Source organism: Drosophila novamexicana, unplaced genomic scaffold (genome assembly GCF_003285875.2).
Source record: "Drosophila novamexicana strain 15010-1031.04,08,12 unplaced genomic scaffold, DnovRS2.1 tig00000008-arrow-pilon, whole genome shotgun sequence".
Taxonomy (NCBI): Eukaryota; Metazoa; Arthropoda; class Insecta; order Diptera; family Drosophilidae; genus Drosophila; species Drosophila novamexicana.
Genome location: NW_020824765.1, coordinates 4,424,103 through 4,448,398, shown reverse-complemented (window position 1 = coordinate 4,448,398; position 24,296 = coordinate 4,424,103). Strand labels below are relative to the sequence as shown.

At 43.5% G+C, this 24,296-nt stretch overlaps 4 protein-coding genes and 1 long non-coding RNA gene across 7 annotated transcripts in view; 2 read left to right on the top strand and 3 right to left on the bottom strand.

The window, feature by feature from the left end:
* The first annotated feature begins 5 nt into the window (after positions 1 to 5).
* LOC115760579 (activity-regulated cytoskeleton associated protein 1-like) lies at positions 6 to 984 on the top strand. The gene is made up of 2 exons (XM_030702002.1): positions 6 to 775; positions 837 to 984. The coding sequence occupies exons 1-2, from the start codon at positions 121 to 123 to the stop codon at positions 965 to 967; spliced, it is 786 nt and encodes a 261-aa protein (XP_030557862.1). The 5' UTR covers positions 6 to 120; the 3' UTR covers positions 968 to 984.
* On the bottom strand, positions 701 to 1,112 carry LOC115760612. Its single transcript, XR_004017680.1, has 3 exons — positions 1,023 to 1,112; positions 850 to 963; positions 701 to 783 (listed from the first exon to the last, which is right to left on the bottom strand). It is a non-coding gene; the product is annotated as an uncharacterized LOC115760612 (long non-coding RNA).
* Positions 1,113 to 1,292: 180 nt separating this feature from the next.
* LOC115757831 lies at positions 1,293 to 2,919 on the top strand. The gene is made up of 2 exons (XM_030698264.1): positions 1,293 to 1,416; positions 1,612 to 2,919. The coding sequence occupies exons 1-2, from the start codon at positions 1,354 to 1,356 to the stop codon at positions 2,332 to 2,334; spliced, it is 786 nt and encodes a 261-aa protein (XP_030554124.1). The 5' UTR covers positions 1,293 to 1,353; the 3' UTR covers positions 2,335 to 2,919.
* Positions 2,920 to 3,014: 95 nt separating this feature from the next.
* On the bottom strand, positions 3,015 to 6,201 carry LOC115757822 (spermatogenesis-associated protein 20). The gene is made up of 6 exons (XM_030698249.1): positions 6,086 to 6,201; positions 5,859 to 6,026; positions 5,486 to 5,800; positions 4,272 to 5,423; positions 4,010 to 4,215; positions 3,015 to 3,952 (listed from the first exon to the last, which is right to left on the bottom strand). The coding sequence occupies exons 1-6, from the start codon at positions 6,181 to 6,183 to the stop codon at positions 3,489 to 3,491; spliced, it is 2,403 nt and encodes an 800-aa protein (XP_030554109.1). The 5' UTR covers positions 6,184 to 6,201; the 3' UTR covers positions 3,015 to 3,488.
* A 405-nt stretch (positions 6,202 to 6,606) lies between these two features.
* Positions 6,607 to 24,296, bottom strand: part of LOC115758192 (protein Shroom) — a 48,146-nt gene continuing 30,456 nt past the window's right edge. For 2 of the 3 annotated variants that reach the window (XM_030698738.1, XM_030698747.1), the window contains 3 exons: positions 7,553 to 9,041; positions 7,216 to 7,485; positions 6,607 to 7,150 (listed from right to left, as the gene is read on the bottom strand). In XM_030698738.1, the coding sequence (XP_030554598.1) occupies positions 6,887 to 7,150; positions 7,216 to 7,485; positions 7,553 to 9,041 (2,023 nt within the window). In that variant the 3' untranslated portion in view covers positions 6,607 to 6,886. Of the gene's footprint in view, positions 7,151 to 7,215; positions 7,486 to 7,552; positions 9,042 to 19,458; positions 19,597 to 24,296 lie in introns of those variants that run through there. The other variant, XM_030698762.1, reaches the window with a different exon arrangement.

Below are 24,296 nucleotides of genomic sequence, written 5' to 3'. Positions count from 1 at the left end.
AGTCTGCGATATAAAACCGGTGGAAATTCAAAATCGTACCAAGTTTTTAGGCGACATCAACAGGTCAAGAGGTCCACTGCTATTGACTATTTTGTCCTTTTGGCTCCAAACAGCAACAATATGGCCCAAACCATACAAATGACCAACGAGCAGCTGCGCGAGCTCATCGAGACTGTGCGTTCCTCTGCTGTAACTGCAGCTGGGAGTGCTGTTGGGGTCGCCTCCAGCTCGAAGTCAAAGAGCAGCTTCAGCGCCTGCACGCACTGGTTTAGCGGTGCACGTAGTCACGACGAGGTTGAGCAGTTCATCACAAACATTGTCACTTACAAGGAGCTGGAAGAGATTAGCGATGAGAACGCCCTAAAGGGCGTACCCCTGCTCTTCTACGGCTTGGCATCCACCTGGTGGCAGGGTGTACGCAAGGAGGCGAAATGCTGGAACGACGTCATCGACCTCATCCGCGAACACTTCTCGCCCGCCAAGCCCGCCTACCAAGTGTACATGGAGTTCTTCGAGAAGAAGCAGGAGGACGGCGTTGCCATTGACACATTTGTGGTCGAGAAGCGCGCTCTGCTCGCCCAACTGCCCGAGGGCCGTCACAACGAGGAGACAGAGCTGGATTTCCTGTACGGGCTTCTGAACATCAAGTACCGCAAGCACATTGCACGGCAAAGTGTACCAACATTCCGCGATCTGCTTGAACAAGGCCGCGTCATCGAACACAATAATCAGGAGGAAAACCAACAGAAAACCTCACGAAAACGTCCACTTCCAGGTGTGTAACTGGGTATAAAATTATTACTTTGTTTTTCTTTTAATAAACAAGTTCCCCATAGAATGCTGGGATACCGTTAAAAATGTTGGCAGAGGTCGTGGTGGAGCTAGGGGCAGAGGCCGGGGCCGGGGTAGGAACACTGCTGTACAAGAATCTGAGAACAATAACAGCGGCATGGCCGGAGAAATCTGAAACAATAAATAATTTAATTTGTAAACTACTAAATTAAGAGAAACAAAAGGATTACCCCGATTCGGTAGATACATATACCTGAAAATCAATTTTATTTATTATGTATTTATTTAATAAAATATTTAGTTGCAGCATCGAAATATACAGATTTTATTATTTGATGCTGTCCGTTCAACAAGTTTAATCTAACTTCAAGCGTTGCCATCTGGTTCAATAAAGCTGCAAACAAGTACTTTAATCGCCATATTTTTCTTGCTAGCCAGGGCGTCAGCAATGGTATTGGTATCGTCTGGGACTGCGCAGTGCGCAGGGTTGCTGTGCTCCAAAAGTATTGGTATCGGACGGTCGTATTTTTGTTATGCTGTTGTTGTTGTTGTTTAGCAAAAATGGATCAACAACTGCACCGTCTGACGGATCGTCATTACTCGGAAGTAGAGGGCTTGCTACAGGTATAAAAACATCTCCTACAGATTGCATGCATGGCAAATTTAAATGTTTCAATTATTACAACGCCCAACTTTTTGCCCGTTTTCGTCTGCCCACTCACGCGAACGCACCCACTCTCAAAACACCAACACACATATATATGCACATACACATAAAAACACACACACAAACATACACACAAACGCTTCTCGCCGCAGGCTATGGACATGCCGAGCTCAGACCACGAAGAAATCGAGTCGGAATCGTGCCGACTTAGCCGGTACAATGTGGCCAACCTGTATGAGGGACGTCAGCGTTGCTACACAATGCCGCACGTTCCCCCCGCGCCGCCCTCCACACCGACGCTGTTAACGTCCAGCAGCAACGGCAACGGCAGCAGCACTGGGATCGGCAATTGCACCGCCAACGGGACTGGGAATGGTAGCTCCAGTTCACCCACCGCCAGCCTGGTGGCCGATAATCAAATCAATCATTTTATCTACGTAAAAAACGGTAAGAACCTGCGTCGTGAATCACGTTGCGTTGACTCGGAGCTGTCCAAACTGTTCAACGTGGTCTCAATCACAAATCGGCTAACGGCCGTCAAGAACCGGACGCACAAACAGCAGCTGGCCGAGCGCGGCATCATAAATGCATCGCGCACAATTTCCAAGCTGCACGGTGCGACGAAAATCTTTAAGATTCATCGCGATCCCAAGGAATTCCTGCGCGAAACGGACGAGGATTCGGTCTCGGCGCCCGAATACGATGAAGAGGAGGAGGACACACGTTTCCGTTTCTTTCGACGGACACGGCACTCACGCCGACACTCGTATACGCGCATGGAGCGTAAATTTGCACGATTCGAGCATCACGAGCGCATGGAGACGATCGTCGATAGCTTCGATGCGGCCATGAGTTTTAACGATGCGGATACCTGAGCGGATGCAACAGCTGCCGCAACAGCAACTACATCAGCAGCAGCAGCAGCAGCAGCAGCAGCAGCGGCAGCAACAACAACAACAACTGTAGCGGCAGCATCCGGATCCGCAGCCGCATTCGCGGGCAACCAACACCACAGGCACGGGCAAGTGGTTCGCCGCCAAGTGCAAACCAATGTGATGAATGTGAATTTCAACTAAATTATTTTTATTACTACTACTATTATTACGATTATGATTACCGATTATCGATTATCGAACTGTTCTCTCCATACATTTAGTTCTTTTGCGCCGATTGCCGTCGCGTCTTGCGGCCAACGCATGTGTCCGATCCCCAGATCCATGTGGGTTAGCCCAAGCGCAGCGCAGGGCGAGCATTTAGTTTTTAGCTTAGTTCTTACGCCTGTGCGGCTCCCCCGTGCACCGTGCTCACCAGCAACAACGACAACAATAATAATAGTAATCAGAACAAAACCAACCAGCACAATGTCTAGTATTTGAATTTGTTGTTGCCCGAGCGCGGCCATTTGGGAGCCAAGCGAACGATTCCAATAAATGCACAAAATAATGTGTTGTATTTGTGAAGATGAAAACGCAATTTTCTTATCGCGCCGCCATTAAACATATCCGATCGGATCTATTTAAGAAATTGTTTATATGACAGCGTTACGATGTTGTGATTTCGATTCTTGTATAAGAAAAGCAAAACTACAAACAAAAAACGAACCGTCTTCAAATTCAATTTGTACAAACAAGTTATTTCGAACGACTATATAATAGTGCAATCCTGATTAAAGTTTACCGAATTGATTTAAAAGTCACAATTAAACAATTTCCTAGATATCCAACAAAAAGCATACTTTTTTTAAAAGAAAAATTACCATTACATTACAGGCTTATAGATTCGTTAGTTTTTAGAGATGTCTTGCAACGAAAAAGGATCATTCCGAACATGGAAACTTTCGTAATATCTGTTTAATCAGGCGCTAAAGAGGCACACGAACATGGATAATACGACAGAAGAGGAGCTAAGGCTATAATAGAACGAGTTCCGTGAACCGATTTAAGCTTTCAAAGCTAAACAATAACAATGTTAATAATAATAACATAATTCTAATACCTAATTCGAGTAATGTCAAGAGGTGTGTATCTAATTAGATGCGCTCCTTGAAGAAATTGGCCATCAGATTCTCTTCGAGTTGCGCGGGATCAGTCACCGGCATCCGGCAGACACGATCATGGCAAATATATACGGTTGTCTTTCCATTGACCATTTTGAATTTCTGCTGGAGTCGCTGGTTGCACGCCTCGTCCGGATGCTGCGGATCGCAGTGGACAATTATCATGCCCGGTACATAGAATTTGCGCACAATCTCCACAAAGCGTTTGGTGTCCGGTGAGTCTGGACCCACGACAGCCACCAGGTCCAGGCCGTTTTCGTGCAGCAGCAGCGCCGACAACATCTCGGGCAATGCATGACCAAAGGGTGCAACATCGGCAAAGTAATTCAGCAGCTTGGCGGCACGCTTCAAATATGTGCCCTCATCGAAATAGTGCGACAGCAGGGTGAGATTGCGTGCGGCGACGCTGTTGCCACATGGCTCTGCGCCATCATGATCTGGAGTGAGAAGTTATGGCTATGAATTAGGTGGAATCAATATGACCCAACACGAACCTTCCTTGAGTCTAACAATGACATTGGGCGCATTCTGCTGTGAGAAGAAATAGGCGCCATTCTTTTCATCCCAGAAGAGTTTGTCCTGTGTCACCTGCAGTTCCTTGGCCCAGTGCAGAGCGCTCATATCCAACGATGCCTTGTAATAGTCCAGCAATCCCTTGACAAGGAAAGCATAATCATCCAGGAAGCCCTCGATGCGTGTACTGCATTAATAGTTTTGTAGGTCTTTAGTGATCCTATAATATAAATCCCAACTTACGGATTCTGCTCCAGCGTATTATTTTGCACTCCAGCGCCATAACAGGAGCGCAACAGCAACTTTTGCTCCCCATCGTACAGATGTGTGCGCAAAAAGTCCATGAGTTGCTTGGCTGTGGCCAAATACGCATCCCGCTTCTCTGTCCCACAGTTGGCAAGCTTGGCGAGACCGGATAGCACCAGGCCATTCCAGCCACATATGATCTTCGTGTCTAAATGAGGCCGCGGACGCTGATCTCTGACTTTGTGCAGAATATCATTGGCCGTCTCCAGCAATTGGCAGAGTTGTGCCATCTCCAAGTTGAAATTCGAACACGTGTCCTCCTCAGAGCCGCGCACTATCAGAATATTCTTGCCCGTCAGATGGCCGTGCGGATCACTGGCGGGCGGCACATTGCCAGCCGGCTTCATGCCATAGTGAAAACAATAGATTTCAAAGACACGCGCCGCACTGACATCATTAAAGCGCGCTTGCTGCGCTTCGAAGGCCTTCTTCACTTCATCCCAGGTCCAGGCATAAAACGCACCCTCCACCTTCACGGTGTCCGCATGCGTAGGCAAGGAGTCGGCATCCTCTCCAGCGTAAAAGCCGCCTGCCGGATGACGCAGGTCTTTAATCAAGTACTCATAAATTCGATCCGCATAGCCCAGGAATTCCTTGCTGCGTGTTAGCTTGTAGGCATTGGCATATGCCGCCATCAGCTGACCCTGATCGTACAACATTTTCTCGAAGTGAACGTTATGCCAGTCTCGCGTGGTCGCATAACGCGCAAATCCACCAAAAATGTGGTCATTGATGCCACCGCGTCCAATATGATCCAAAGTTTGCAGCACCATGTCCAGCACGTCCACATCCTTGCTAACCAAATAGGCGTGAAACAGAAAATTGAGACGCGGCACTTCCGGAAACTTGGGCTCTCGGCCAAAGCCGGCGTGCTCCTGATCGAAACGCTGCTTGTGCACCGCCAGTGCCTCTGCAAGCTTTGCATCAGCGCTGCCAGGCTCGAAGGCGGCTTCGCCGTCGGTTCCAGCATTCTGATTGGCTCGCATGGCCTCCATCAGCGTGCTTCCCGCTTTCTTGAGTGATGTGCGATCCGTTTGCCACTTCTTGGCTATGGACTCCAGCACCATGGTGAACGAGGGCATGCCATAACTGCGCCAGCAAGCGGAGAAGCCATTAGAAACTATATGAATATGGAATGTTTTATGTCTTACCGCGCCTTGGGCGGAAAATAAGTGCCAGCTGCGAGTGGTGCTAGGTCGGGCGTCAGCCACACGCTCATGGGCCAGCCGCCGCTGCCCTTGGACATGAGCAGAAACTGCATATAGACCTTGTCAATATCGGGCCGCTCCTCTCGGTCCACCTTGATGTTGACAAAATGTTTGTTCATCACGGCGGCCGTGTCGGCATCCTCGAACGATTCGTGCTCCATGACATGGCACCAATGGCAAGTCGAGTAGCCTACAGACAGGAAAATCAACTTGTTCTCGTTACGCGCACGCTCAAAGGCCTCCTCACACCAGGGATACCTGTCAAGAAGCTCTTGAGTTGGCAGGGAATTACTTAATGCTCTTTTGGTATACTCACCAGTCGACGGGATTGTGCGCATGCTGCAGCAAATATGGCGACTTGGAGGCTGCCAATCGGTTAATGTGCTTTGGCGACTGCGCCTTTGTCTCGCCACCCGTAGCCATGCCACGAAACAGGTGCTGCTGCGTCTGTGCTGTTGATGCTCTGCTACGGTTTGGTAATTGTCTTTGGCATCAAATTGGAGTTAACAATTGTGACTAATGCCAAATATGATTAGAACTTACTCGTCTATCGGCCAACTACGCTGTAATTGTGTTTGAGGCGCTGTAAATGCGAACGCGCTTCTTATCCAGGTTTGGCAGAGTGTTTTGCCTCTAAACATAGCAATTTAATTGATAATGCTCAATGGAAAGGGCATTCCATCAGCTGACTGAATTGATAAACAATGTAAGTTATCGATTACACACGATTACTAAATAATAAAAACTAAAGTGGTATAAATGCTTGCCTCATTTATGATTGCTTCATATTTAAAGACGCCACATTGGCTAACACTAATTATAATTTCTCATAAATATTAGCAAATGCGTAATTTCCAATTAGATTATCGATGGCCAATCTATCTTATCGATACTACTCGATACTTTTTGACGATAGTTATGTTTAACAGTCATACGATGCTTGTAAACAATAACAGGTGTTGAACAGTAGTGGCAACGCCAAGGTATTGCCAGATAGCATTGTACGACTGGGCGCGCGCCATCTTTTCAAATCCATTTTGAGAACTTATATTGCTTTAAAATATTTATTAATGCATACACTTTATCTTTGCTTTTGATAATTATGTAAAAAATTGCTTACACATATGCGGTTGATATATAGTTTAACCTACAAGCTAATTGAAAATCACAAATGAACATAAAATATTTATACATTATAGTGTGTGTGTGGTTGAATTTTAAGCACATGTTTAAGTTAATACACACAATACCCCGACCGGCGACTACAGAGGCAGCGCTCAATTCTCGCAAACCACTCTCAACTTTGAGTTGACAGCACGGAAAATTGAGTGAGAGCTAAACGCTTTAGCAATCGCTTTGGACTAGCGCATCGCTGAGCGCGCCCAGCTGCTCCTCGCTGGCCTTAATCCTGTCGGACAGATCGCGTGCGTCGGCAATGAGTTTGGCCTTCATATTGATAAAATAATCATAGTCGGCGCACAGGTCGGCGCTGAGATGTTTGCCAAAGAGTTTGGCAATGCTGCTGCCACGCCTGTCAAAGTCCGCTTTAAGGCGCTGCGCCTCCTCCAGCTGCTCATAGAGGTGTGCGCGCTTGGCTTCCAGCGTGCTCTGTGCAAATGGAAAAAACAAGTTAGTCAAAAGAGTTTTGGTTAAATTGTAGTGCAGTTTTGTACCTTCTCCTGCTGGCTGCTGGGCACACGCACCTCCAGACTGCATTCGGTTTGGGCCAGGCGCTCCGACAGCGATAGCAACAGGCTGGTTATGTTACCCACATCATCGATGTAGGTGCGGAACTTGGACGCTTCGCTAGGACGCACCTTCTCCGTTAATTTGGCCAGCAAATCCAGGCCCAGTTGATCATTGATGGCGCACTCATCGACAATGGTTTGCTGCTCGCGCTTTAGTGCGCCGATTTTTTGGTTCAACTGCTTGATCAGCTCATCCTGCAAAGGGATTGGCATTAGGTTTGACTGTTGAGCCGCCTGGATTGAGCGCAAGGGCTTTACTTACCAGCTTTTGTTTGATTAAATTCGTGGACTCCGCATCGCCTGAGTCGTCCGCCAGCTGCAGTTCCACGCTGACCAGCTGGAGTTCCGTTGTCGCCAGCAGCGTCGTTGTGCCGCTGGCTCCTTTCATGCGCATCAGCGTCGTGGTGCCGACATCTCGCTTGGCCGGGCGCAGCTGGACATTTGGATTGTACAAATTGTTGACGTACTGCGTCGTCGGCTTGTAGCTTTTTGGTGTCAATATTTCGATGAGCTTGTCGTTGGGCGCCAGCTGCTTGATCAGCTCCAGGGCCAGATTCTCGTATTCCAGTTCAATGGCCTGACGCTGGCGTGGTTGCAGCGTCGTGCGCGTCTGCTGCTCCTCACGCGTCGCCACCAGTTCATTGTCCAGCAAATCCTCTGTCTGGCAGGCCATGTCCGCGGTGCTGGGCGTAGGATTGACAATAAGCACCAATTCGCTGCGCTGCATTAGCTTAAGACTATCCGTGTTGGCAGCCATGGGCGAGCCTGGCTTGGATTCTGTTTCCAGCTCCGCCAGCTGCTCCTGGCTAGGCGGTGGGCTTGGCGGCGGTTCTGTGGTCGGTGGTGGCTCTGTGCTGCTGGGACTCAGCGGCTTGGCATAGCTGCCCAGCAGTCCGGCGGAGTCGCACAGGTGCGCTGACATCAGCTGCGATTGCAGCTGCGTGATCTTCTCGATGTTCTCGCGCAGCGACTCCTGTCGATTCACGGGCGGCGGCGGTGGCGGCTGCTTTGGGAGTGTCGCTGTCGTCGTTGTGCTAATTAGCTCGGCCCGAAAGATGTGCGCCTCGGGATTGCCATTAAGATTGTTCTTCACATTCACTGGACTGCACTCCACGGAGCTGTTGCTCAGGCTGCAGTCGGAGTTGGCCGGCGAGAGCAGCGGCGGTGTTCCTGGCAGCGACACCTCCTCCAGCGTCGTCTCTAGGTCATGGACGGCTTGCTTCAGATCGACATGTGACTGGGACACATACTGCGTGGGATCGTGCGCCGGCTGCTGCTGCTGCTTCACATCGTACGACTGAGATCGCGTAAATTGCGGCGCTGGCGATCTGCCCAGGGCAGGCGATGAGTAGCGTTGTTGCGACTGCGGCTGCGGCTGCTGCGGCGCCTGTCCATAGATCATGGCGTAGGCTGTATTATTGCCAACACTTGCAGCTGTGGGCGTGGCATTTGTTGGCGATTTCGTTGCGAGGTTATTATTGGAGCCATAGCGCAGAGCAACAACATCCCCGGGCGAACTGGGCGGCGGCGGCTTGACCGGCTGCTGTTGCAGCTTTACGCCCAGCGGCAGCACATCCGGCAAATTGTTGGGCAACTTCAGTTTGCCAGCACCGACTGCATAGCTGGGCTTGTTGTGCGCCACCAGATCCTCGTTGGAGGTGAGCGTTAGCTTATAAATGCCATGGTCCGGATCCGTGTTGTTCAGCTTTTCCAGGCTCTGACGCGGCAGATACGAGGCCTTTGAGTTGGATCTGCAAGCAGAAAGAAGATTGGGTTTTAATCAAATTAATTTTTACTTAAAAACTAAAAAGAAATAAGGAAAATAAAAAATATCTTAGTTAAAAGTTGTTGCAAGAATTTTACTTTTCAAAAAGAAAATGCAGCTAAAATGTTTTTTTTTTGCGCTCAACTGTTGGGAAATTTCGTGGCAAACTTCTGTCACGTGTACGAAGCTAATAAGCATATGAAATTGCCTTTGGCCCAACCCAACTAAATGTCTAGCAAATGTCAATCGTTAGCTTGAGACACTCTGAGATAGTCTGAGGCAGCTTGGCAGGGGTGGGCGACAGGTCATCGGCTGGGGTCATCGGCTGCTCACGCAGGCCACGATTTGGCAGTCTCGTTTGAGCGCTGCGACCACAAACATTATGCAAATCTGAAACGGGCTGCTAATTGAGTCCTCGACGGCATCAACTACACATCTCGGCAGCTCATCATATCGCAGCACCCACATGGCGAAAGTGGCTGCTCCGAAAAAATAATAAAAAGCAGCCGAAAAATTATTCTGTGCACGATGCGCGGCGACAACATTTTGTGTTTTTATTTTCAGTACGGGTACGGGTACGGGTATTAAAAACAGTTTGCGAGAGACAAAAACAAAAACGAAAGTGAAATGTTTACAGTGCAATTATTATAAAGAGTTTTATGTTTCAGTTTTCGGTTTTGAAGAGTTCAGTCTTCAGTCAAAGTCGAGGCTCAGTTTTGTGTGCAGCCAGCCAAAGAGGGCTGAGCTGAGGGGGCGACGGATGTTGTCGACAACTTTCAAAAAGTGCTAAACTAATTTTAACCTTTTTTTGCCGTGTTTTTTTATTTTAACAAGCGCGATTTGCGGCTTGGCCACCCCCGGAATGGGACAAAAGGTGTTGCTCTAACGGTTAAAATGTGCGTAAAAGCGAAAAATATATTTATATATATTTATATATATATATATGTATATGTACATATTTGAGTATTTCTGAGCTCGTATAGTCAAAAGAAAGCCGACGTAGAAATGCTGACAGGTTGCACATTTACATAAATTAAGAGTGAAAAAAAAATAGAAAGAAACAAAAAAATACATTTTGGCCGCTTACATCACCCGAAAAAAAACAGCTGTAGCCAATGTATCTGTATCTTTAGCTGACTGTATTTGTATCTGTATCTCTCAATTGGCTGGCATTTGCATAAGCGACCCTTTTGTCTAGTTCCCAACGCCTCACATTTGATTATAACCGACAAAACGCAGCTTCTTAACTTTCTTCGGGCGCAGGCATCCGTCAGATACATTAGCTGCTTGTAGATGTATCTGCTGCTGATAGCTGTCCACTTGTTGCTTCTCTTAATCACTTCCGTTCGCCGTCTGCCTGTTGAGTAATATGCAACACCATGGGTGTGTGCCTGTGTGCCTGTGTGTGTGTGCGTCCGTGTGTATGTGTATTGCCAATTTTGCCATGTTTATTGTTGTAGCTTTTTTTGGTTTGGCTTTTAGCGTACAAGCCACAAAGCGTTTCATTTGCATATTATGGAATTTGCATATTACAGCAGCGACAGAATGTCTGCCAAATATTAAAAGATATCCCACACAACCCACCTGAGTTTATCTTGTTTGGCAGGAAAAGTGTTGATTGACAAGCTAAGCTCAGCATTTACTTTGTATGCTGCTCTCTTTGCTTTTCTCTATTCCTATCTTACCTAAATATTATTCCTCAAATTATAATCTTCAACTCGGGTTTACACTGATTTCAATGCACTTGACATTTTGATGCTCTGATAAGTCTGTTTGTTATCAAACACCCGCCCGACCGCTGGACAAGCTCCCGCCTGGTAATATAAACAAAAATAGCTCTGAGTAAATTTTATAACAGGCACAACAAATCACATAGGAAGCTACAATGAGGAAATGTGACTCTACACTGAGGTAAAAAACTGATTAAAATTAACTATAGACTCTTATCGAAGTCAAGCAAATGTTGATAATGATTTATGACTTTAGTTTGTCTAACTAGAAAAATATTTTACTCGAGTTTTCCTTTAATTATTTTGTGTAAAGTAATAAAGGTATCAAATTGGCCAAGATTATTAGAAGCTGCTGCAAAAAGTTCAAGTATATTTACAATTTAATAGCACTAAATGCTTGAAAATGCGAACAAAGTAAGTTCTTTGTGCTGTTCGCTGATTCAATTGATTATTTCTCTGGCTATAAAAGTGCTTAAGTTGCCATAAAATAAATAGACTCTGACTTATTTAATAATACGCCAAATTTACAATAGAACAATTGTTTCCCATTGATAAGCGAAACAAACTCAAGTTTCTAAAGAACTGCCTCGTAATCAGACAGAGACTGGCTATAGGAAATGCTTAAAAATTCAATTGAAAAGAAAATTGTATTTAATTAGTCAATGTTGCTGCACAGCAACCAAGTTCGACCTTGGGCAAAAAATGCCTCAAGCTAAATAAAACAAAGTTTCTTTGAGAAAATATTCATAAAGCTACTTTAATGTCAATTACTGAACTAGAGCAACATCTGGAGATCACAACAATTCAAGCGATTCGCAGAGATTGGGCAACAGCTGACATAACACTCGCCGCCTCTGTTTGTGATACAAATGAAGAGAAAATTACACCCGCAATGCTAAGTAGTTGGTTTATAATAGCCAGATTTATGGCAAATTATTGTTTTATTCGGTTTAGTTTTCGGTCTTTTTGGCAGCCGCGAGTCGCTTTGAATGAGTCTTTAAATGTTGTATAAGACGCGTAATGCGCTGAGGCATTTCATTGAAAATGCTTAAAAGCCAAAGAAATGCCGAATAGACTAAAGAAAGGGCCCAAATGAAATGCTTGGCTGAGCTGGAATCCGACTTGGACTTGGACTGGAACTGGAACTGGGAGTCTCCAACTCTTACTCAGCCTGAGTCCGAGAGCGTCTGGTCAATAACATTTCCATTTTCATACAATTAACGCATATTTTGTTTATGGCTGCTATTTTATTTATATTTATAATATTTTTTGCCATGTTTGGGGCGCTGGTTATGTGATGCAAATTATGAATACCATAGAGCAGATTTTGATAAATTGCTTGGCCTTTTGTTTTGCTAGTCAGGAGTTGCATAAGATACGCTCGCCCGATAGATAGATACGCTATTTTGATGATGATGATGATGATGATGATGATGATGATGATGGGTAGTTATCTTAGCTGGCAGGGGCGCTGATTGCCTCCACCCGCTGCTGCTCTTGTCGGGGGGTTCAGTGTCCAAAATGGCAACGCATGAAGATTGGCGAGTCACTGTCAACGGGCAGTCGCCTGCCGTCTGCCACCTGCCGCTTGCCACCTGCCGCCTGCTGTTGCAAGTTCCAGTTGCAAGCTGAGTCTAGATGCTGGTGGTCAGTGGCCTCTGCGTGGCGCGTTGCGTATGCAACGTTTGGCGCCGTTGCACTATAATTTTTGATCAGCAATATAACGAGCTGGTGTTGCCGCTGACTAGTTTTCTTTGATAGTAAAAGTATTTTATTTAAATATGCCGACGACGACGACGCCGGCGACGCATGGAAATCACGTTTTTAACATCTCGTCTTAACATTGAGCCAAAAAAAAAGAAGGCGAACAAATGTTCGCTGAGGTTGTTGTTGCTGTTGAAAACATAAACATCTCACAAGCTGAGCCGAAAAAAAAAACCGGATTGTACGCGTCGCACACATTTTCACTTGCCGCAAAATGACGTCAAGTCCAACATAAACAGATGGCCAACAGTCGCAGTCGCAGTCGCAGCCGCAGTCGACGTCGCAGTCGCCACTTTCTTCTTTCGGCGGGGCATGAAACTGCACTGAGGTCAGAGCAGCGTACAGGGGGGATCGAGAGGTCAGGCACGCATTCAGGCACACCAGAACAAATTGCAGCGGCAGCTCGCTCTTCAAATGAGCTCCAGTCTCAACTGTCGTAAGACTCTGGTATTTAGGCGTTTATTTTTTTGTACAACTGCCAGCAACGCATCAAACTATGGCATAAATTTCTCTTGGGAAAATTACTGTAAAATACCAAAAAAAAAAAAAAAAAAACCAAAAAAACAACACGGAAAAGCAAGGCAAAAAGTAAAGTAAAGAAAAGCAAAGTTAAGACAAGACAAGCCAAGAAAAGAAAAGTTCTCTCTTCATATCGAAAGTGGACGTTGCAGCATCTGCGTCTGCCGCTTGAGAGTGGCCAGCTACACTTGAAAAACACATCTCTCTGCGTGCCGCACAGTGGTGCAAAATATTAAATTTGAATTAAATGCCAATTTTCGTTTTGAAGCGATAAAAAAGTTGGACTTTCAAATGATCTGCCAGGACTTTATACATAATGCTACAACCATTTGAGAATTACAAGCATTACAAGCCGCACAGTGGTGCGTATTATTAAATATAAATTAAATGCCTCAATTAACCATAAATTTCAGTTCGCCAAGTAATTCCTTTTTAAGTCATAAAGTTGGACTTTCAAAGGATCTGTCAGGACTTTATACTTAATGCCACAACCGTCTGAGAATTATAAGCTCAAACTGTTTTCTACGCTAAACCATAACCGTTTGCGAGTTATAACCATAAACAACAAATATGATATTTGTTTAATTTACTTAAAAGGTTTAATTTTAACTACTGTGACCAAAGCTCCCAAATCAGCCTGGAATCTTTGCTCGAATCTGCAGTCTTTAATTTATGCACCACTGTGCGCTATGTGGCTGCTTCTTTTAAGCCTTACAATCGTTGGCCAGACGTTTCGTGGGCTGTTTTCATTTCTAATGCGGTTGTTGTTGATGTTGCGGCTGCTGTTGCTGCTGCTGCTGCTGTTGATGTTGTTATCGTGGCTGTTGCTGTCGTTCAGCAATAATTATGATCCATTAATTCTGGCGGCGGGCGGCGCCTTGTGCAATATTTTTAATGTAAAATCGATTTAATGGCGCTTCTCGCTCGAGGGCTCTGCCCAAAATAGACAACTTGGGAAATGCAGCAGCAGCAGCAGCAGCTATTGAAAGTGTCGAAAGTGGCTGCAGCAAGACTTGAACTGAGCTGCAACTCTGAAACTGGGTAATTAACTTGTGAGCTAAACGGCCGAGTCATAATAATTATATGAAAGACAACAAGGCAAAGACAAGCAGCTGCGGGCCCTCAGAACAAAAGCGGCAGCCGCTTGAATCAGTGGACTGTGGCCTGGACATGTGCGCACTCAGCTACAACAAAGCCAAGATCGTAAAAATGTTAGAAGAGCCACAGACAAAGCCCCCGCCCCACCTGTAAGCCAACTAAACTGGCCATAAGCCAGCCAGAGACCGCCTATTGTTCACCCTTTCGCGCTGCGGGTCTTTTGTTTTGGGCCAAGTTGTTGATGTTGTTGTTGCTGCTGATCATGTGAAGTGAATGATCATGTCTTGTGTCTTGTGTCTTGTTGCAAATATCCGCGACACATCTGCCAATGACATTTTCACTCGTAGCTAAAAAAATAAAACAACAGCGCATTTGGCCCACGGGCGCATGCGCAACACGTCCGACATGGATCAGTCGCACTAACCGGAGTCGCAATCGGAGTCGGAGACGAAGACGGAGTCGGACTCAGAGCTCTTTGAGCCATTTGCGTTTTAGACATTACACAAAAGCTGCTGGCGAATGCCAAAGTGTTGCCGCCGTTTGAGTAGGAACTGCCCTGAATACGGATTTCGCATTGTTTTTTCTTTTTCTTCTTTTTTGTTGTTTTTGCTGCTAATTTGTGCGCTTAGCTTTTGGTTTTTTTTGTCTTTGCGAAATGCGACAAGTGCATGAAGTATTCAAGGTAGTTAGAGTAGCGTTGGGAATTGGTAAGAGTGTGAAGCGCGGCACTCTGATTTGCTTGTTGGCCATATCACAGCTCGAAGATCCGGGCATGTCAACAGCTAGGTAAAAGCAGAAACAGCAAAACATATAAACACAATAACTTTTATATGACTAGCAAAAATATTGCAAGCAAACAATAGAGATGCACATTATCAAATATTCGTTTTGAGAATATACTTTAAAATGGTTTCAGAAATGGTTACCCATTGAAAATGGGTGAAGGGGTATATTAGTTTTGGACATTTCCATCTTTTTGTCAGTATCTGTTTGTCTGTATTAAAATTCACATTTGTTGAATATATGAATCCATTTATCCCAGATGTTAAAACCCCCATTTTGTGAGGCTGGGCTTTGGTGTTTACACGCTTCCTTATGCCATGTTTAAGATCTGAAAATTTCACAAAGATCGGGTAGTTAACACCGAAGGTATTGTAGAATGTATTTCCTATAGCATCAGCCTAGGGAAAGAAGAAGCCCTTGTATAAGCTAGAAAAAAGCTAGAATGTTTGTAACGGTTGCTCGGGTCTAGATGCAGGATATCTAAGGGTGGTGTGCTCCCAAACAGCCCCGAATAACATTTCAATTTATTTATTTTTGAGCTATTTAAGAAGTTCTTGTTAGTCGAGCCTTACAATTCTGAAGATTCTCTCAATTTAAAGCGTTCTTTTCAGCTTGTTATAAATTAAATCATATGAGTCCAGTTTCTTTTAGACATTAATAAAATTGAAATAATAATAATTATATTGATTGAGTCTTTAAGTACTTTGACTTATGACATCTTTAGTTAATTTCTTTATTAACTGTCAGAAGAACCTGTTTGTGAAGTAAATAAGAAACCTTTTCGTTTTAGAAATTCCAATTTGATGCTATGATATTAGTCTCTGCCTATCAGTTATTTATGATATTGCACTCTGTTATTAAGTTGTCGATGCTGGAATCTAAAATTAATCGCCTCATCAGCCTTCATTAGCTGTTGATTGCAAATTTCTGGCTGCAATAACTGAACAGAACTCATATATGATATCATATGGCAGCCATGATAGATACAAACAGAACGGAACTGCAGCAAATGTGGTGTTAAATGGATGTGTAAAAGGTTCGTGAGCTCATCAGTGAAACATGTCAGCAACAGGCACTAAAATAAGTTAAACGACAAGCAGAAAGAAAAAACCATATATATATATATATGTGTATATACAAAGTCAGGCAATTACAACAATCAAGAGCAACAATAACAACAGCAGCAACGATCATCATGGACATTTATATATTTCAACACGCGGCGACGCATGATCAACGATGGTCGTGTCAACTGCAGATACACAGATGCAGATACAGATACAAATTACAGCTACACATTGTAGATACGTATACAGCAGGCAGATGGAGTACCGGAGTACTGTGCATAAGTACATTCCTGAAGTTTTTTATTCGTTCGTTTTTTTTTTGGAATGAAAGTGAGAGATTGATGGATGGTCCGGCAAGTTTATGTATTTATATGCGTCAGGTAATTGCCGTGCTGGCTGCAGTTGTTGTCGTTGTTGTTATTTTTATTTTAGTTTCCAGTTTGACCTTTAGCATATTAATGATGTGGTCCAACTATAACAAGAGCTTCAACAACAACAACAACAACAACAACAATCGCTTGCATTGTTTCTATTTTGCGCCAGACGCGCCCAGAACAGAGCCAAACACATTTAAGATACACAATAGATTCAGATAGTTATGGAGCTATGGTTATTGATGTAGCGTAAATCAATCAAGGTTAATGCCGCAGACTCCCATAGATAGACACTGTGTACTGTACATTGCTTAATTAATGGCAAGCAATAACAATCGCTATCGATATCGAACCAACAAATTTGCATCAGTTTGCAATTATTTATGCAAATCAAAGCGCCCAGTGTGAAGCTCACAAAAGAACTAGGGGCAAAAGAAAAAAACCCAACTGCCAATTTGATAGAAAAAAATCAGAATTCTCACGCTGCCGAACAGCGAACAGTTCGCAGACCAAGTCCAAGTTTTAATTCAAAGTCGCGGCTATCGATAGCAATGCTCGATTGATCGATTTCCGATGTAGCCCTAGAGTCAGCCATTGCCCCCTGTGTCTGTCTGTCTCTCAGTCTGTCTCTTTGTTGTTGTTGCTGTTGGTGTTGTGTCAACATTGGGCTGTGCCTCGGTGCAGTTCAGTTGGTGACTGGGGCTGCACTCCAGTTGTTTTCTATGTCACGCGCTCCACAACCCAAAAGCAAACAATAACAAAGCGTAGCGAATGAACGACTGAACGAATGTTGTATGTGGAAGCAAAGCTCCAAGCATGACTCCTCCGACCGGATTGGAGTACGAGAATGTAACTATGCGTATTTGCACTCATCATAGCCGGACAGCTGACGTCACAAGGCCAGCTCTTAAGAATCTTTACTTCTCTATTTTTTTCTTTTCTTTGTTATTGTGTGCAAAATAAACAATAGTCGAGAATGAATAATATTTTGAATTCCCTCAACATGGATGAGTATCAAAACTATATCAAGTTTTTTGGAGTAGCATAATGATATACCACAATATTAGATAATTATATCCAAATATGAATAGCTGAATAAATCATTTAATTTTGGAAAAAAACGTCTTTAAGCATAAGGTAATAATAATTATGTTAATATAGATTATATATTATTCATTTTGAAGCTGATTAAGTATTAAATTCCATATTAAATTCAATATTAAAGAGTTCCAAAACGTATTTATTGAAATATTTATAAACAGAAATTTAATTGCAGAGCAAGCGCTACAAAAGAATTTAAGACTAATTTATTCTAATAAAAGGGGCACAATTCTTAAAAATTGAAATTTGTTTTTATTTCTATTAATTAAGAAATGGAGCTGTTCGTTTTTTTTTGCAAATAACCTTGAAGCACACAATAATCCAGTTTAATTAGAAAATTCAACAACAACAGCCATGTCCAATGTTCTGTAAGGGTATTAAATACACCCAAATGTCAAATTTAGCTGTCTTATTTTGGTTGTTAATTTTGAGATTCGGATTCTGAAATTTGCGGCCCAATAAAGCGAAGGTTTGTGGAGCGGAACACCCAGTCAAATGGCCGTCGTAAGTAACAGTTCCCAAGTCCATAAAGATCTGAAAGAGCGCATAAGGAGACCCAACCCACACCCACGCCGAAAGCTTTGTTGTTGTTGTTGCTGCTGTTGTTGTTTACAAAACCTTGGACGTGGACGTGCATCGAGCGCTCCAGCTAACCGAACGTTGGCCCCAGTTGCGGATTTGTAGCTGGTGATGAGTGCCACTCCTAGCTTTTGTGGATAAAAGCTGAGAAAATCTCACTGAAAAATAAAAATAATCCAATCCGAATGCTGAAATACATCCGCGTATTGTTTGGCCAGGCTGGCAGCAATTGCAACAGTTGCCGCAAAACGTTAGGCGCTCGATAATTAACGGTTTATTGGTAAAAGATACAAAGCCAATGACGATCAGCGGGCCGATTATCAACAGCATTTTCAACAACAACAGCATGATCAACATCAACATCAACATCATCATCATCATGTACATCCTCAGCTCGAGTCGTCGCCAATGGTCATTTTGGTGCATTTGGTGGGCGTTTTTTTTTTCTTCGACGAAACAGCAACAACAAATTTTGCCATAAACATAATTCTCTGCAGAGGCAGAGCGATGCGGCAGTTTGGGGCAAGCAAAAGCGTGAAATTGTTTGTGCCTCCATGGCAGCCATGACATTCGAATTGCCCCTGCCACATCACCCGCCCCGCCACGCCTCTTGATGGCCCTAAATAGTTGCTGCTCGCTGAGTCAAAGCAACTTTTTATGTGTACAACGAACCCGAATAATAATAATAATAATAATAAAACGGCAACAACAACAACTGACAACAATCTGTTGCACTTGTTACACTTGCGAGGATGGCTGGCTGTTGCTGTTGCAAGACAGGAAGCGCTGTTGCCTTTTGTCGTCGCCCCCAAAATTGGTTACACATTTGGCATTCATTTGGCTTGCTGTTGCTCGCGTGCAGCAACAGCAACAGCAGCAACAGCAACAGCAGCAACAGCAACAGCAGCAGCAACTGTGAATGCCAAGAGCAATGCAAGAGTCTGGCAAATGTAAAAACTAAACGCAATTAAGTACTCGCAACAACAACAACAGCAACAACAACAGCAGCAACAACAAACAAATCAAAAACGAGATCAAGATTTGGCTTTGATTGCATTTTCAAGGTTGTTGTTGTTGTTGCTGCTGTTGTTGTTGTCGTTGTTGCATTGCCCAAATTGGCGCGCTGCAATTAAAACAGGCAACATATATGGCGTGTTTTTGCTCTGCTTCTTATACGTATGCATTGGCTAGGAAATGTTGCCAGTCCCGCCAATTGCGACGCTTTGCCCCAAATTGCGCAGCCAGCCGCCAACAATGACGTCACATTTGCTGTCGCTATTTAAAGTTTTGCATAATACACACACACACACACATACAGCACACACAGATACTCAGCTGGCCAGCTGTCGTCTAGACTTTTGCCATTTACACGCTCCACTAATGATTACCTAAAGCCCAAATGTTGGCACCAATGCGACATCTTTGCAACTCCTTCTCCAGTTATGCGCAGCCGAAACTCAATTAACTAAAAATACGCGTCTAATTTCGCACATTAATTTTGTTGTTTAAAAATAAATCAACTGAGCGACGAAAATCCGCTGCTCATCATTGAACAGAACGTACTAAATGAGACAGCTGCCGCGGGCTATCCAAAAGATACGCGAACTTTTGTGGATCCCAGCGCGAAAAACAAACAACAAAAAACACGCAAAATTTTTTTTGAAAATGTGCACGAAATGTGCGAGCGCAAGCATATGACAACGGCAAAATCTGTTAACACAAACAACGAACTGGCAATGCCCTTGCCAGGGCGCTAATAATGCCAGTTTCCTTATAGAACAAATAAATGTGGGAAAATCTATTATTCAACAATGGCCGCAGTTATTACAAAGATTATATATCTTGACATTCGCATAAAACGTGGCAGGCTATAAAACATTGTTGTGCATATTTAAATATAGTTAATTACATTGATTAACATACAAGCATGGCGCACATGTGTCCAATAACTCGAATAATTTTAGTTGAAAAAGTGAAATAAATATAAGATAAATAAGAAACACATAAGTTTTAAGTCAGATATTGTTCATAATTAAACGAGGCCTCATGACTTTCAATTTGATTTTAAATTTACAATTCAACAAAAAAGAGTAACAGAAATAAATAAATAATTCTGCATTAAGCTCGAGGTCAAACTAAATATTCTATGATATGCATAATTTAATCGACATGCAAATATATCATTGAAATTTAGAACAATTACCAAAATTTTCACACTAAATTATGCTATGCCAGTTATATTTATAAAACATATCAAGAGAGAGATTTCTATATAAATTGTTGAAATTTGAGTAGCCCTAATAATTTATATAAATATTAAATATTTAAATTAAATATTGAAAAAACAATTCTTACTATGAATCGAACCTTAGATAAAAGTGAGTTGCCCAAAAAACAGACGAAATGCAGCTTGGTAGAACGTCTTAATTAAATTATTTCATTTAATTTATTTCCAAAATATATATTTAACCAATCCGATTAAACTATCATGGATAAAGTAAGCCAGGTGCATGCATCGCACTTTCACACAGGAAGTTGTTTCGCCCGGCGAACGCAATTATCGAGAATTTAATTTTTGTTTATCTGTTTTTTGACTATACGCTGATAAATTCGTAGTTAATTCCCTTGGCTAGCAGATAGTTTCGCTCAGTGTATTTGCCTGCGAATTGTGCTGCATCATAAGAAAAACCGTAAAGATTTTACAATTCCTAAATGAATCTATTAAGTGTACTCATTATTCTGGACTAAAACAATACATTTTGGCAAGGGCACGCGAATGTTAAATCAAGAGAGAGAAAAAAAAGCAGCGAATAAAAATATAATGAAATAAATTAATGCCAAATGGGCGATGATAAGCGTTCACCTCTTATCAGAACGCAATTAAATGGTTGTGAGTCAACGCTGCAGTGGGCCAAATATCGATTTGGCCCAAATGTGCCTGCTCCGCCACAAATCTAGAAGATTTGAGTTGGCTAAAAATAAATGGCATAATTCCGGCTGCAGGCACAATATATAACATGGAAAATGTGGACGTAACAAATGGTGTCGCCTCCCCCCACTCCACTCTATCCAGTTCCATTTGGACGGGAAACTTTCGGGCAGCTGATTAGCTAACAAATTAGACGCATGCCTGACATATTGGCTTTTATAAATGTTGTTGCTGTTATTGTTGTTGTCTGATTTATGCACTGCGGCTGACCCAAAAAAATGTAAATATATAAATTGTCAAGAAGTTGGCAGGAATGTGCCTGATGCTGCTGCTACTTTTTATTTTATTTATGGCCAGCGCTGTGGAATGCATTACATATATATATATATATATATTTTTGTTGTTATTGTTGTTGTCTTCTGCTTAGCTTTGCATTTCATTTTAGCAGCAATTGCAAATTGGCGGGCGAGAGAAAAAAAAATAAAAACAAATTGCAAATTGAAGTTGCAAGTTGGAGCTGCTTGCATTCTGATTGAAAATTGTTTTCCCTGAAGAACGTGATGCAAACAAAGCGGGCAACAAAAGCAGCCGCTGGCTGGCAGGGAATAGGCAGCAGGATGCGCTGCATATTTGTGGTCAGCCTTTGTGGGCTTGTGGGGCTGCTCCGCTGCAGCTCTGTGGCCAGGCATTTGGCTTTGTGGAGCTGCGTGGTAATTCGTCATGCGATGCGAGAACGGCAGCAAATAAAAAGCAATATACGCCGCTTAGTTGGCGCTTTTTACTTTGTTGTATTATGCAGTCAGGCCTGCGGCTGGCAGTCAGTCAGTTAGTCCATTTGGCAGTCAGGCTGTCGGTGGCTATGTAATGCATTGACAACGTGAGCTGGCTCAGAGTCTTGGCTCCAGACTGTCGGCCTTGAGCTGTCGCTGGCCACGTACGAAAGCAAAATGTGCAACGAGAGTCGGACGCGAACTTGGACGCATAATAATGATCTCCAAACTGAACAAAAAGCTTATACACGAAAAAAAAAGGAGGCTTCAAAAGAGCTAAAAGAAAAACAAACAGCAAAATGCAGCGCAGGCAAAGTGTTCACATTGATTGCATTTAATTTGCATTGTGAGAATCAATCACGAATCCAGCTGAAACCGAGTCTCGTTTCCCGCTACTCGCCGTCCCGCTCCACGAAGCTGAGCCGGAGCCTGAGTCTGTCGCTGTCTCAGTCTCAGCCAGCCAGACTGTTGTCTAGTCAGAGTCATTTATTAGTTATTAACGTGGCTAACTGCATGCGATCATACACATCTATTTTGTGTACTTACAACATTGCAATTGCACTCGCAATTGGCAACAACAACAATAATCGCAATAATCATGATTGAGCACAAGGCAGACGACGCGACGACTTGTTGACAATCATTTGATGGCATTGGCCATTCTAGCTATCAAATGTAACTACTCTATAGTACACTCTGAGAAAAAGTAGCTATAAACTTGAATTTTAGCGGTTTCTGGAATTTATAGCAATTTACAATACATTTCAATAGGCTTAAATTCAACTACAACCATTTATGAGGATTCGAAGAAATTGACAAATCACGCTCAGCAAATGAATTTTTAAGTTTCAAAAAAGACTTGTTTTAAGAAGTTTGGCAACAAAAAGTGTTCTAACAAAAAGTTCGTCACGAAGCTGTGAGCTTGGCTGAATTTTGATTGATTTGAATACCAAGTTCTTGCACTTTTCTCCTAGTGTATGCAGCTAATACCTACACACACACTCACACTCGCACACACAGTTACAGTTATAGTTAGAGCTATGCGTTGCAGCTGGCTTTGCATTTCAATTGTGTGTGCGCATTTGGCTTTCGTTTTCATTTGGCGCTTTTCACCGGGCCGCGTGCTAATCGAACGGACCAACAAATGGCGCTGATTAGCCCGAAGGGTGGGGTGCGGAGCGGCGGGGAGCGCTAAAAAGGGGGCCCGGCTAGGCTGGCTCGTTAGGCCTTTGTTGCAAAAGCTGCTTTCATTTTCAGAGCCCTGGCGGCGGCTTTCACGCCCAATGCACGGCAAATGCGTGCGCGTCAGCCACAATTTGTATCTGTATCTAAATATTATATGTGGATATAGCCTGTCTGGGCGCCCGAGCAGGGACATAAGTGCTCGATTGGCTGCGGCATCTGCTGCCCAGCTGCCTGTCTGCCATGCGTTGGGCCTGACGACAACGAAAGTGAAAGCATTTAATATGCATATTGCACAAGTCAATACATTTATTGTTTTCTATCTTTGGTTTTATATGCGCGTCGTCGTACAATATTTTCAAAGTCAGCTCACATTTGGATGACTTTCAAAGTGGACGCGCAATTGTCACACAGAAAACAAGCCGCATTAAAATCAAAATCAAAATCAAAACATAAATTTGACACTCGCCGCGTTTCCCAGGCTCGAGAAATTGACTCGAAATGGAAGCGAGCGGGTTTTTGTTTTTATTATTATATATATATATTATTTTGGTGTCAATTTGAGTTCCATACTCGTAATAAAATTAAATTGCTTTTTAAGTTTTACGAGAGTGTCAGAGTGTGCGTTGCCTTTGTAATGATCGTGTCCATTAAGTGGCGCAGAACTTTTGGGCAGCGCTTCGGCTTCTTGTGGGTGTCACTAATTGAATTTCCAGTCAGCCGGGGCTAACGGCACTTTATTCGGCCCAATATATATTCGAACTGTGCTCTCACGTAGACCACATAAAATGTTTCATTTTAATATTGGGCAACAAGTTGCGCAACAACATATTCGAGCGGCTAACGAAATATGCAAAAAATAAAGAGTTTGGTGCCCGTTTTGGAGACGTTGATTCTCTGCCCAAAGAATAATTGCAGGCACGTAGCAGGCCTGAGCGAAAAAAACCAAAAAAAAAACAGTCCAAGTTCATTGACAGGCGTCCAAGTGTCGCGGCTGAAATCTTGTCAGCCACGCCCGATTGCCGTTGCGCTGCGTTGCGGTTATCGACTTGGTCATTAGCTTTAGCCCATAGCCAAAGAGTATCCGACCGACGGGATACTCGTGCAAGGTTATCGTGACCAAAACAAAGGCCTGCAATAAGCCAAAACAAATGACGAATACCAAAAGTACACAAAACATTGCATGCATTTAAGTTATTTGCGTTTGAAAGAGCCGCAGAAAAACCCCAGGGCTGCAATTAAATAAACCCACTGGCGCATTCAAATTGCCAATTTGTTGTATAAATCTGACCTAATCTAAGCTAACACAAATAAACTGTTAATGACGCTTGATTTTAGCATAGCT